General features: G+C 35.5%; 2 protein-coding genes across 2 annotated transcripts; one reads left to right on the top strand and one right to left on the bottom strand.

The window, feature by feature from the left end:
* The first annotated feature begins 290 nt into the window (after nucleotides 1–290).
* Nucleotides 291–11,644, top strand: egg (eggless). Its single transcript, XM_067775320.1, has 14 exons — nucleotides 291–1,899; nucleotides 1,957–2,092; nucleotides 2,180–2,481; nucleotides 6,557–6,812; nucleotides 6,882–7,005; nucleotides 8,718–9,099; nucleotides 9,176–9,436; nucleotides 9,520–10,026; nucleotides 10,088–10,230; nucleotides 10,309–10,486; nucleotides 10,557–10,673; nucleotides 10,741–10,934; nucleotides 11,207–11,291; nucleotides 11,351–11,644. The coding sequence occupies exons 1-14, from the start codon at nucleotides 424–426 to the stop codon at nucleotides 11,555–11,557; spliced, it is 4,368 nt and encodes a 1,455-aa protein (XP_067631421.1). The 5' UTR covers nucleotides 291–423; the 3' UTR covers nucleotides 11,558–11,644.
* On the bottom strand, nucleotides 11,566–12,674 carry LOC137245140 (E3 SUMO-protein ligase NSE2-like). The gene is made up of 3 exons (XM_067775327.1): nucleotides 12,322–12,674; nucleotides 11,835–12,264; nucleotides 11,566–11,773 (listed from the first exon to the last, which is right to left on the bottom strand). The coding sequence occupies exons 1-3, from the start codon at nucleotides 12,407–12,409 to the stop codon at nucleotides 11,659–11,661; spliced, it is 633 nt and encodes a 210-aa protein (XP_067631428.1). The 5' UTR covers nucleotides 12,410–12,674; the 3' UTR covers nucleotides 11,566–11,658.
* Nucleotides 12,675–14,227: the final 1,553 nt, after the last annotated feature.

Below are 14,227 nucleotides of genomic sequence, written 5' to 3'. Positions count from 1 at the left end.
ATTTGCAGTTGAAGTTGGCGATTTTCATGTGGTTGTTTTTGTGTGTACCCACAAAGAAGAAGGTACCCGCGGGTCTTTTTTCGGTTTTTCGTTAATATCTTTTGAATGAGTTAAAATTTTTATTTTCCGCCTTCGGATTATTAATACTGATGTCAACAAAAACAAATTAGAATATTTCACTATCTTAATTTTTATTTCCTTTTAGTTCTGAAAAAAAATTTCTTTTGCGAACAACTTCAAAAGGGAGAACGGTTATACCTTGTGAGTATTGGTATCATGCCTTATACCAGTTTTCATTCTGGCAATACTATAAAATGGTTTGTTTATGCGGAGCTTTCTTCCTGATTTTCATCCTTTCTTGCGAATTGTTACTAACCAGATTTTAAATAAAAGTAAATTTTTCGAGCCTCAACTCATTTAAAAATGGCCGATAGTAGTGAGTCGACTCCAAATGATACCAACAACGCTGAAAATTCAACACCGAACAACTTGGAACAGTTATTTGGCGGAGAAAAAGTGAGCGCTGAGCTGAATGTGCACTTAGAGGAAAATGTAGTTCTAGACAAAAATGTGGAGCAGCAACTGAGAAATGTTAACGCCATAATTAATAAAACAGATGTAGAAGCCATAAATGTTAATGAAGAAAATACCAAAGCAGATATGAGCACTTCAGAAATTGCAGACGTGAAAGATATTGAACCAGTTCCAGCGGAACCCTTGGATGAATTTGCTAATGCAACAAATGAGTCAGACTCTGCAGTAGACGAAGTTGTTGAAATAGGCAGTAAGTGCGGTGAGCCTACTGGGCAATTTTTGGAGAATAAGGAAATGGAATTGATAAGTACGGCAACAACATCAATCGAACAACATCAAACCGCCACAGTATTAGAATGTGATTTGGAAGAGACCCTGCCAGCTGCGGAAAAAACCAAAACTGATGGGTCTTTACATGAAATGGAGGTAGATGGTATTGCGTCTCCAAAAGTAATTGAAATGGATACAACAGAAAATGAAGGCACCGAGGGGATCGATGACAGTCAAGAATCTATACCACTTATAATAGATGAGAAACCAGCTACTCCCGAAGATACAAATATTGAAATTCCCTCTGCATCTATTGATACAAACGGTAAAATAGCCGATGGGCAAATTTCTGAAAAAGATATGAATGCATTGCCGCAAGAAGCAAGTGTTACTAGCTTGAAACTAATAGATAGACCAAACGAAAAGGAAATAGACGAGCCCCCGATGCAGAAATTAGTTGAACATGCAACTGCCCAAGACAACGTGATAGAAATAGATGATGATGTTGAAATTACTGAAACAAGAAGTCCTACATATATACCAGTTATAGAAATAGATGATGATGATGATGATGTTCCACCAGAAAATGATAAGGCGTCAAAAGGCGAATTGAATGCAGAAAAGGAAATCACAACAGCTACTAAGGAAAGTGTGATTGCTAAAGAAACTAATGGTAGTGATGAAGATAAGAAAGAAGAGCAACGTTGTCAACCCCCCACTAATTTGCTGCAAACAGCTGAAGCATCTCTTCAGCGACGAGAAACTGAAAAAGAATCTGAAAATGCAAACGACGACATTGAAATGGAAGATATATCGACAACTAATTTGGAAAAATCAGATCAATTACTAACAAGCAGATCAACACCACAACCTACCAAACAAACCAATAACGATACGGATGAGAGTTGTTTGGAGGAAAATATTAATGAAGTTTTCTACAATAAAGAATGTATCAATCATGATTGCCCACATAACCACAAGCAATTCTTTCAAGCTCCTCACTTTGCGCTAAGTCATTTTAAAGCGAAGAAACGTCACAGTAAAACTCAATACATTTGCGCAGAATGCTACGATAATGCACTCGAGATGTATGAGGTAGGCCTACCATAGACATTGTATGAGAGTATGTACTAATGTGCTTTCTAATTTTAGGAATACTGTGTCTTATTGAAGGCGAAGCAACCGTTACTTTTAAAGAAAATAACGATACAAGGTCCTGAGTTTGTTGAAATCTCCGATAGCAGTGAAGATGAGGATCAAGAGCCTACAGCATCGCAGCTACAATTATGTAAGTAATGTTTGAAAAGCAGAATTTTTTCATAAAATTTTTATGTAAATTCTCACATAATTTTTTTTTTTATTATTTCTTATTTAGCAAAAGGTTCATTTTCCAAAAAGGATTTAGACTTAATTGAAGCTGAGATAGAGAATTCTATTAAAAGCGTACTTGAAAATTTGGAAATACGAAACCAATTAACATGGTCGAAAACAATTTTGACTACACGCGCACGCAGACTAGAAGAAGAATCAAATTTAAATGATGAGTTACTACGCTCCTTACAAAAGAAGGCTGATCAAATGTATAGCTCACTTTATCAGTGTCCTAAAATTCGATTGCGCCAATTTCAGCCATTGGATTTGAATACCGGTTTACCTTATGTATTCCCTGAAGTAGCTGTAAGTACACATTTACTTATCGCACATCTAGTTCTAAATTGCTGTTAACTGAAATCAAAATCAGGTTTGTTAGTAAGGCGGAAAATTTCCTGATTTTTAATTTTTACAAAGATTATTATGTGTGCTCGGTGGTGAAATTATTTAGCCGACTATCGGTAGGTATTCAATCATCGTTCAACGTAGGAGGTTGGGATGGGCAAATCATCCTTGGGCTTTTCTTAGGAATAGCTTTAGTCCTCCCAACCTGAACTGACAAATAGTTTTCTGTACTTGGCGTGGTGCCATTGAAAAAGCCAAATTATTACAGATTTTGTGCCTGCCATGGTGCCATTTAAAAACCAAACTAGTTTATATACTAACGTTATTTCGTATTCCTGAGCTCTAATGTATGCAGATGATGTAAAACTATGCTATACATACTTGCCCTCTGACTCTTCGCGTTTGGATCTACTTCAGGTCGATTTAGATTCATTTCAATTATGGTGTACAGTAAAATCTACTAGTTTTGAACTGTTGCAAATGTAAACTAATGACGTTTCGTAGAGTCAACCCAGTTTTCAAGTCCTATGTGCTAGATGGTGCTCCCTTAGAGCGTATATCTGTAGTGTGTGACCTAGGTGTTCTTTTTGATGCGAAACTGAGCTTTAACATGCATATTTCATCTATCATAAACAAAGCATCGGGTGTACTTGGATTTATTAAAAGATGGGCTAAAGAATTTGACGATCCTTATCTAACCAAGACCATTTACACATCATTGGTACGCCCAATACTAGAGTATTGCTCCTGTATTTGGTCTCCGGGATATAAAAATCATATAGATCGAATTGAATCAGTACAGAAGCAGTTTCTAATCTTCGCATTACGTGGTCTTAACTAGGAATCAAATTCTCATCTCCCGCCTTATAGAAATAGACTTCCTCTCATTAGTTTGCCAACTTTAGAGAATAGAAGAACATTACTCGGGCTTTATGCGTAATGCGGGAGTAGAAAATAAAACGACAGCCCTGAACAATATTCTTACTGAAGTAATGCAAGCACTGACATATGTGAAGAGAACAAAAATACAACTGAGAAATAAGTGGTATGACCGTGAGCTTACAGCTCTCCATAAAAGAAAACTTGAGCTATATAATATTGCCACAGAAACAGGATACTGGGATGAATACAATATATTAAAGAAAATATACAAAAGTACTCTTAAGTATAAAGAAGATGTATATGGAAGGCAGAGTTCACAGCAATAACGGAAACATGAAGCGTATGTGGAAGTGGGTGAAAGACCTCGCAGAGCTTACAGATAACAAAAAACATATCACTAAGATAGTAATACATGGCGAATGCCTGGATAATGAGTATCATATAGCTAATGCCCTAAACAATTTTTTTGTACAGAGCATAGTCGAAATTAGTGATAGTATCAAAAAAATGCCTACTGCATCCGAACTAAACGTTGATCGCTCGTTCGCAATAGAACCATTTCTATTCACTGACATTGAGTTAGATGATATAATGAATATCACAAAAGCTTTTAAAAATAAATATGGCGGAGAAAAGCTTTTATCTGAGGGTGTCTTCAAGGATTCCATGATGTACATTGGTAACTTTTACAAAGACATAATAAATGAGTCCCTAAATAATGGCATTGTTCCAAACTGCTGGAAAGTTTCAACAATAGTACCTGTGGGAAAAGCAAAAAATACAGTGAAACCGGAGGAGCTACGGCCAATCAATACGCTACCCCCAGATGAGAAAATTATGGAAATGGTGGTGAATAATCAATTGGTGGCATACCTAGAAAAGCACAAAGTTATTATACCAGAACAGTCTGGATTCAGGAAGAGCCATTCTTGTGAAACAGCACTTAACATGGTTGTTGCAGAATGGAAAGAAGATATATCAGATAAAAAAGTTGTGGTGTCTGTCTTCTTAGACTTGAAACGGGCCTTTGAAAGAGTTGATAGACGGGAATTGTTGAATGTTTTGTTCAAAACTGGTGTCAGAGGTAAGACTTTGGAATGGTTCCGAAGTTATCTCAGTGACAGAAAGCAAAGGACGGTAATTGGAAACGCAGTCTCATCGGTTGTGGATGTAGATATCGGATTGCCACAAGGTTCAGTACTTGCACCGATACTATTTACATTGTACATAAATGATATAAAAAAATGGTTAAAATATTGCAATATACGTCTATTTGCGGATGATGCACTGCTCACCATCAGTGAGAAATATGCTGACTGTGCAATGCAGAAAGCACAAGATGATCTTGACTCTCTATACAACTGGTTGTGCCTTAAAAAATTGAAGTTAAATATAGATAAAACTAAGTTCATTGTATTTTGCAAAAACCAGAAATCATACGTAATAACGATTTAAACAATATAACCCTGAAGTTAAAAAACAACTTAATTCAAAGAGTACATGAAATGAAGTACTTAGGAGTTTTAGTTGATGAAAACCTGAATTTTGGAGAACATATAAATTATCTTGAAAGAAAAATTGCGCAGAAAATAGGATTCATGTACAGAACATGTAAACATATTAGTCAACGTCATAAAATAATGGTGTAGCGTTCAATTATTGAGCCGCACTTTATATACTGTCCTACAATTCTGCTGATAGCGAGTGATATGCAAATTAAAAGACTACAAATACAACAAAACAAGGCAATGCGATTTATATTAAAATGTCCCCCCAGAACATCAAAAACTATAATGCTGAATCGGTTAAACTGGCTTAGTATAAAACAGTCAATAAGTTACTTCACTTTGAAATGTATACATCATGTAAGATTAGGAATGCTACCGAGTTACCTGAGCAATAAAATATTATATAATCACGAGATCCATAGTTATGGAACTAGATACTGCAATAATATAAATCTGCCTAGAGTAAAAACAGAGTTCGCAAAGAAGACTTTAGAATACACAGGGTACAAAATGTACAATGAACTACTTACTGAGATAAAAGATTGTGAAAATATTAATAAGTTTAAAGTAAAATTATTTTTATATTGTAAAACACTTGATGTTTAATGAAGCAAATGTTTACTTAACATCAACTAGGTCTTGAAGACCGTAATAAATAAATATAATAATAATAATAAACTGATTATCGGAGAGATAGACTCCACTGACCTTGTGAGCAGACTAAATTTTTCTGTTCCTGCGAGAACTTCGAGACACTGCTCTCTTTCATTTACCCATTCTCCGGCGAAATTTTGCCAAATTTACCCCTCTTCGCAATTGGTGCTCGAGCTACAATGAACTGTATAACTGTATTAGTTTTGAATATTCGGTTGCTGCTATCCGTAAGGAAATACTCTCACGTCTGGCATGATATTTTTCAAAGATTTTTAATAAGATGTCAATTTTTATTTCAATATTAATTTTGATTTAGATATTGATTAAAATTAAAATTTAACTTAATTAATTTTATTGTTTATAATTTTGTTTTTACACTTATGTTTATTTTTTCTTATTATTTGTACTGTATCTTGTATCCAGAAGTCGACCGCTTTGTGTCTGTGTTGACTTTAATATAGTAAATAAATAAATAAATTAATTAATTAACGGGATAGTGAGAAAAACATGGCAACAAGCCACATATGGAAACAATATATGTATATACATTTATATAAAAGAAAATTCTCGAATTATGCCTGTCGTGGTGCCATTTAAAAGCCAATTTTGATGACAAATATATTTGAAAATGAAATGAAAAATAAATGAAAACAACTTATGAATTTGTGCCTGGCATACTGCCATTAAAATACTAAATTGAAGCAAAAAGTTGTTGTGAAATTAACATGTTTACGAAAAATAACGGAATTAAATAAAATTGAATAGCACAGCTACTGTGAATAACTTGATTTGGCATTATCGGAATAGTCGAGGCCAACACACATGTTGAGCAAATCCGCCAAAAAAAAAAAAAACAAAAAGGTATTCAATAAGGAAGTCTGTGGCATGATCACTTCCGCAATTTGACTTAGTATCTTTTAAAACTAAAAGTGGGATATAAATACTTTTAATAAACAATTTTTCTACAATTGCAAATTTTTCCAATCTTTTAGACTTGTCCACCTGTAGGCGAAATAACACGTCCAGGAATTGAAATCAATCAAACATATTATGCAGTGAAGAATAAAGCAATTGCCAGCTGGGTACCTTGTAAAGTAGTTGAACCGGTAGACCCTGGCTTTCTTGGTACACTTGCAAAAGTGCCACATTTTAAAGTTAAATTCTTAAAGCTTCAATATCAAATGTTGAAAACTGTCTCAGCAAAGCATTTAGCATATTATGATCCACCAAAAGTACGATTGCCAATAGGTACATTTACTCCATACTTGTGTGAAAACAATATACCTTAATTTATATGTTTATAAATTGTTCTTCAAGGTTCACGTGTAATTGCTTACTTTGATGCCACTTCATTGTCGCGTGGCAAAGAGAAAATGTTAATTCAAAGCGCTTTTTATCCTGGAATTATTGCTGAACCATTGAAGCCTAACAATAAATACAGGTAATTATCTATTCATCACCTTTATATATAAAAATCACGTGTCACATTGTTTGTCAGCGATGCACTCCTAAACTACTGAAGCGATGTTGAATTTGTTTTGCACCCCGTACGTAACTTGAAATATAGGATAGGTTATATCTCAGTTTATAGTCGCAATATTACTTTATTGTAAATTTGTTTATATGTTTATACGTAATATTAAAATGTTATGTATTCCCACCGCCACTCATATTTTCAGGTGGTGCAGATATACTTCCGTGTAATTGGTTGGTGTTTAATTAAACAACGTGCTTATCAATAAAAAATATTATAGCGAATGATATCAAGTATAGCACATCACCAGGCCTGTCTAGAGGGGGGCGGGGGATTACCCCGGACCCCGGGTTTCTGAGGGGGTCCGCGATTTAGAAGTACTAAGACATCTTTTTTAATTCAGGAGAGTATTTAGTTCAAAAGCAACGAATATCTGCATTTCGTTTTAATATTATAGTGAAGTGTGAAAAATAAAAATCTATGTATATAAAAGGAAAGGCTAAAATGTGTGTTAGTTGGTCGCCGGTGTTTGAAGAGATGCGTCGGTCGATTTTGGTCAAACGTGGACCGGGGTACCCCTAGAATGTGCTTATAGAATATGGATAACAAATGAAAGCTGTTGATGAGTGCTTTAGTACAGAGTAATATATTATACGTAATATACGGTATATTTGGCCTGTATAATCGTTTAATTTGTAGACTGATAAATAAATAAATAAATACCTCTGGGTGACTAGGGTCTCGAGATATAGGCCAAAACGTAGACCCGGATACCCCTAGAATGTGTGGGTAATATGGATATGAAATGAAAGCTGTTGCTGAGAGCTCTAAAGTAGTTTTCATTGTGATATTCGATTTAGTCGCAACAACCTGGCAAAACTGATAAATATACATGCGAAGCCGAAATAGAGACATGAATTAATAATACCCACATACCTATTTACATATGTCCTATTCGATTTGCCTGAATTTGGTATATAAATTTGCCTATATTAGTATTTACGATCCTTTTTTCCGAGAAGTAGACCAGAGACGGACTGGGACTGGGATTAGGACTAGGACTGGGACTGAGACTCGGGGTGGGACTGGGACTGGGACTGGAACAAAAGAGATAGACTGAGAGATAGAATGAGACGAAGATGGAGATAGATGAAGTGAAAAAGACGGAGGGAGGAGTGAATAAAAGGATTAGGAAAAAGTGGGATTCAAGGGGTTGTGTAGCGCAATATATAGCTTCTCCAACCCAATTGTCAACCCCTCACCTTCGAGCGGCGAATCCCGTTTCACTAACAGACGAGGCTCTGGTGACCCCAAGCTCCTCATGGAACTTGGGGGGGGGGGGGGGGGGGGGTGGCCTGAAGGTTCAATGTGGCCATATAAATTGTTCCCGAGATGGTCGGGCCAGCACCTTAATGGTGCTGCGTTACCGGAGCGTATCGGATCTGTATCCGACAAAGGACCATCACATCGATAACACTCCCCAAAGCCTTCGGGGAGTAACCTAATCGCTACAACAACAACAACAACATTAGGAAAAAGTGAAGAGGGCGAGGGAAGAGTTAGACGGAAAAAGCTTTTTAAAATGTATGCAGATAGGCCAAATTTAGGGCAGAACAACGTATGCCAGGTCTGCTAGTTATCTTATATAATGTACATATTTAATTTTGTATATACAATAGGTACCTAATTTTCTACGATGATGGTTATACGCAATATGTTTCCCATAAAGACGTACGATTGGTGTGTAATGTTTCGGAACATGTTTGGGAGGACGTGCATCCTGCATCACGTGAATTTATTCAAAAATATCTGACACAATATTCTATAAATCGTCCAATGGTACAAACACAGAAAGGTCAAAGCATGACCACAGAATCAAATGGCAAATGGATTTATGCGCGTGTAATAGATATTGATTGTAGCTTAATACAAATGCAATTTGAAGGACCAAAAAGTCATACAGAATGGATATATCGTGGGTCGTTGCGTCTTGGTCCAGTATTCAAGGAATATCAAAAAACATTACAAAAAGATACGTTACCTATGCCGCGCCTCGCTAGGGTAAATAAATTACCTAGTCAAATATGTAGCTCGATTTTCGTAATTTTTTTTTTTTTGTTTTGCTTTTTGCATTTAGCGTACTGAACCGTTTATACGTTATACTGCTGATGAAGACGCTACTACAGTTCAACCACAACAGCAAGCAAAACCACAAGAGCGCGAACCTTCATCTCCAAACGAAGCACGTGCAGTGGCTAAGAAAAGTGTTAGTCGTTTATCGTTAGATTCCGCAACTGCACCAACTGCAGCAACACCACAATCAACTTCGTTACCAACAGTGCGGCATTTGAACAATTCAACTATTTATTTAGAAGATGAAAACAAACCGAAAGGAAAGGTAAGGGGGCTTTCATACTTGTTTAACAAATGCTTTTTGTTTTTATAACTTTTTGTTTTTGCTTTTAAACACTTTTCCACAAGGTTGTTTATTACACGGCTAAACGAGATTTACCACCATTAATCTATCGTCCACACAAATGTTCACCAACATGTCTATTTAAGATCCCACATAATTTAAGCGCTTATAGTCCATTATCTAAACCATTGCTTTCGGGTTGGGAACGTCCGATTATGCGTTTAAAGAGTAAAAAAATTGTCGCATATCGTGGTCCATGTGGTAAAATAATGCGTAATATGGAGGAGGTGCGTCGCTATTTGCGCGCAACAAATAATGTATTGAATGTGGATAATTTTGATTTTCATCATGAAACAAGTTGCTTGGCGGAATATGTTATCGAATCAGCAATTGTACAGAAACGTGATATATCTGGTGGTCAAGAGAAAATGGCTATACCATTGGTTAATTATTATGATAATACATTGCCACCTGAATGTAAATATGCAGCGCAGCGCATACCCACTGAAGGTGTAAATTTAAATTTGGATCCAGACTTTTTAGTTGGCTGCGATTGCGAAGGAGATTGCTCGGTAAATGGGAAATACTATTGAATGCAATGCATGTTTGAGTTATAAAATTTTTTTCTTTAAGGATAAACAAAAATGCTCTTGCTGGCAATTAACATATGCTGGCGCTAAATATGGCAATCCAAATACTGCTGTAGAAGAAATTGGTTATCAATATAAACGTTTATATGAACACGTGCCAACTGGAATTTATGAGTGTAATTCAAGGTGGGTTAAGGATTTTTGAAAATTTCTTAATTTTTTTTCTTAATACCTCCAATATGCCACTTTTATATATTTTTTTAGATGTAAATGTAAATCAAATTGTCTAAATCGCGTAGCACAGCAACCCTTAGCTATGAAATTGCAAGTATTTAAAACATCGAATCGCGGTTGGGGTCTTCGTTGCATTAACGATGTACCGAGAGGCAGCTTTGTTTGTATTTATGCTGGTCATTTGTTAACAGAAGCGAAAGCAAATGAAGTAAGATTTAGTTGTTGAAACAAAGTTTATCTCAAATATGCACACAATTATTTTTTATTACATTTACTAGGGTGGTTTAGATGCTGGTGATGAATATTTTGCTGAATTGGATTACATAGAAGTTGCTGAACAAATAAAAGAGGGTTACGAATCTGATGTGGAACCGCCAGAGGTCGAAGAAGAGGAGGTATGTATCTACGAATAAAAGATTCGATTGGTATGCCAAATGTTTATTAATATACAAATGAGTTCAGGAATCTTATGCACCAGATCCAGAAGATGATGACGAGTTTACACCTAGTAAATCAGTTTTAACTCGTGCCAAAAATAGAGCACAAAAACTTACTCGTAGTACTTCAAGTCATAATACTGATGAAGATTCGCAAGAGCGCCAAGTAATCAATTTCAATCCAAATGCAGATATGAAAGAAGACTCGGGTCGTGAATCGTAAGTCAAATTTAGTGCATATTTAGTAAGAACAGCGACCTTCGGGGAGCGTTTTTTTTTACTACAAAAACAACAACATAGGTTCCTATTGGGAGAGGCATGTGCAGGAAGACTTGATGGCGTCAGTCATTGATTCCAAGTTAAAAACGATTTGTAGTTCTAATTTCAAAATTTTATCTATCATACTGCAAACAAATAGTGATCATGTTATCGACTGTTTACGAACTTAAATATCTTCAATTATTTGCTACTTTTCTAATCTTTTCTACCAGGTCTATACGTACTCTATTTGGTAAGGATGAGGCTTGTTATGTGATGGATGCAAAAGTTATTGGAAATCTTGGACGTTACTTCAACGTAATTACGCTTATATAATATTTATCGAATATTTACATATAACTGTCTTTTATTTATAGCATTCTTGTTCACCAAACCTTTTCGTACAAAATGTATTTGTCGATACACACGACTTGCGTTTTCCTTGGGTAGCGTTCTTTTCATCTACAAATATTCGTGCTGGTACAGAACTAACATGGAATTACAATTATGAAGTTGGTGTTGTACCCGGTAAAGTTTTATACTGTCAATGTGGCGCACCAAATTGTCGCTTGAGACTTCTTTAAGAAAACAATTATTTGATAATTTGTTGTAAAATTCATTTTATTTGTGTGTGTGAAAAAATATAATAAACAAATTAAAGTAATTTCGCATTTTTCTATGTTACTCATTCATTTTCTTGGGCATCGGCTATGCGTTGGAGATGTAATTTTAATGCATTGTCTGGTTTTAAATGCGCTTCACTAATATATTGGTTATTACCGCAACCAGCAACTGGACAGCTGAAAATAAAATACAAGTTTAATTTAGGTACGATTAAGTAGACTTTATCTTTAAACAAACCGCAATCGAGGGTTGATTTGTATCGCATCTCTTATACTGGATTTCTCATAAACATGACCGCATAGCGTATTCTTTACTGGATCCACCATTCGCCTTTTTGTTAGAGGATCATCTAAATTAACATGTATTTCCATTTCAATGCCATCAGTAGATGTTCTACCGCCATTGCCACCACCACCACTTGTACTAGTTTCACCGGAATTCGCGATTTCATTCAAACGATCGTGGAATGCTTTGTATTCGCGTGTCTTTTTAGGTTGACATTTTTTAGAATTGCCCTTTGCCAATTCCCGCTGAAACATAGCAACAAAATCAGCAACACTACGCTCTTCCATGGCCACTGCCAGAGCGTTCTCGTTGCGTAAGCCATCATCACGGATTTGACATAGACGTTCCATCAAGTTTAGAAACTTATCCATGTCTTTGTCCTCTTTAATTTATAGTAACGTATTATGTATAAGCATGCAAGGGTTTATAAAATGCTTACCATTATCCCCATATGAAGCAGCCAATTCATATGTTTCCAGTAAACAAAGTTGTGCGTTTTCTAGCTCAGCCCGCAACAAGTCACTCATTATGGTTCCTCAAACTGGTATATGAATCTCTTAACTGTTCTTTCTGCAGATAAAAAATTGTACTTGCGCGAAAAAATCGCTAAAATAAATTTTCAAATAATATTGCTAGTGGTGGCAAACTGTCGATATACCTTTTTCCGCAATACATTGTAAAGAGTTACGTTCCATTGAGACTTGAGCGAGATACGGATACAAATTTAACATGCAAATGCAACAACAACGTTGCGATCCTGATATTTAGGGCGACTCATGTAACCGTATAAATGCCTTATAAAGTGTGTAAACGTATAAATTTATCTAGTGAGTAAACGAGCTGTCAAATTTTGTATGAAAAATAATTTGCAAAATTTGTATAAATTTACGCGCACATTTCATTGTGTAAACGCGGTAAACTCAAAGGAATGCAACCTTGCAGACATTACAGCAGGCATTTTCATCAGAAATCTCCAACATTAGCAAGTCATTTACAAGAATATCTTAGTACAGACGTTTTAGTTTTGATTTTTCACTTAATCTTGGCTTTTTTTAATTTGTATAACAATCTAAAATTTTTGTTTGGCAATAATACATCTGATAAACAATCAAGTTTATCAAGAGTATTACTAGGTGCGTTCATATAACAGCGTGTGTAAATGGATATAATTTTACACCTTATAAGTTTATATGCTTTCATGAGTCCCACTTTTATCTGGTTCAATTTTGATCCGTATAGCAGTTCTGTTCGTTTCGTTTTCTGTAGTAGATTTTTTGACAGCTAACCAGCTAACCACTTTTGAGTTGGTAGCACTCATGGCTCAACTATATGGTTGGCTCATCTCTACAGCAATAACATACCTTTGTTCACATTGCCAAAATTAGCGTGTTGGTGTGTTAGACGAATGGAATGGAATGAAAACATAAAACTTAGCAGCATTTCTAAGTAGTAAGAAAATGTTGTAAATTCGTTGGTTTCTTTTTAAGTTTGCCATCTCCTTCTGACAATCCCTTCTCCAGTGAAATGAAAAAAATAAAATCAGCTGGTGAGATGAGCCAACCACATAGTTGAACTAAATACGTGTACATTTGTGTATACATAAAAGATCTCGCCATATTTAAAAGCAAAAACACTGAAAGAGTAAACAACTTGAAGATGATGTAAGGAAAATAAAAAGTTTGCTTACATGCGAAACTATTTAAATGTTAATAATTCTATCAATCTTAAAATTTTGTGTACGTTTCTTCTTATTTTCTACAAAACAGATGTTTTATATTAGTGCTGCCAGCTCTCATGAAGTTGATCCAGATCGTTCCAATGAGATTTGAGCCAGAGCCAGAACTCGATAAACCAATGGAACGGCCCAAGTGTTACCCATGGCTCAACTATATGGTTGGCTCATCTCTACAGTAACAACATACCTTTGTTCAGATTGTCAAAATCAGCAAGTTGGTGTTAAGCGAATGGAATGAAGAGAAAACCTAAAACTTTGCAATTCTTGTTTGTTGCTAGAAAATAATGTCGCTAAATTAGATGCATTTACTAAAAAAAAAATAAATTTAAAGTGATGTGAAACTACTTTTTTTATAAAAAATAGGCAGTAAATTATTATCAATGTGTTGGTTACATTTCGCGTTTTCCGCCTCCTTTTGACAATCCCTATACCAGTGAAATGAAAAAAATAAAATCAGCTGCTGAGATGAGCCAACCATATAGTTGAGCCATGAGGTTACCCATCATAATGTGTGTGAAGTGAGCGCTAATAATTATTTCACTAACTGACGACCACTGCTCTGGAACAACCAACAGTTCTCTCCATGATACAATTGTACTATGGTCCTCTC

This window comes from Eurosta solidaginis, chromosome 3 (genome assembly GCF_040869045.1).
Source record: "Eurosta solidaginis isolate ZX-2024a chromosome 3, ASM4086904v1, whole genome shotgun sequence".
NCBI classification, from domain to species: Eukaryota; Metazoa; Arthropoda; class Insecta; order Diptera; family Tephritidae; genus Eurosta; species Eurosta solidaginis.
This window is presented reverse-complemented; position numbering and strand designations above follow the sequence as displayed.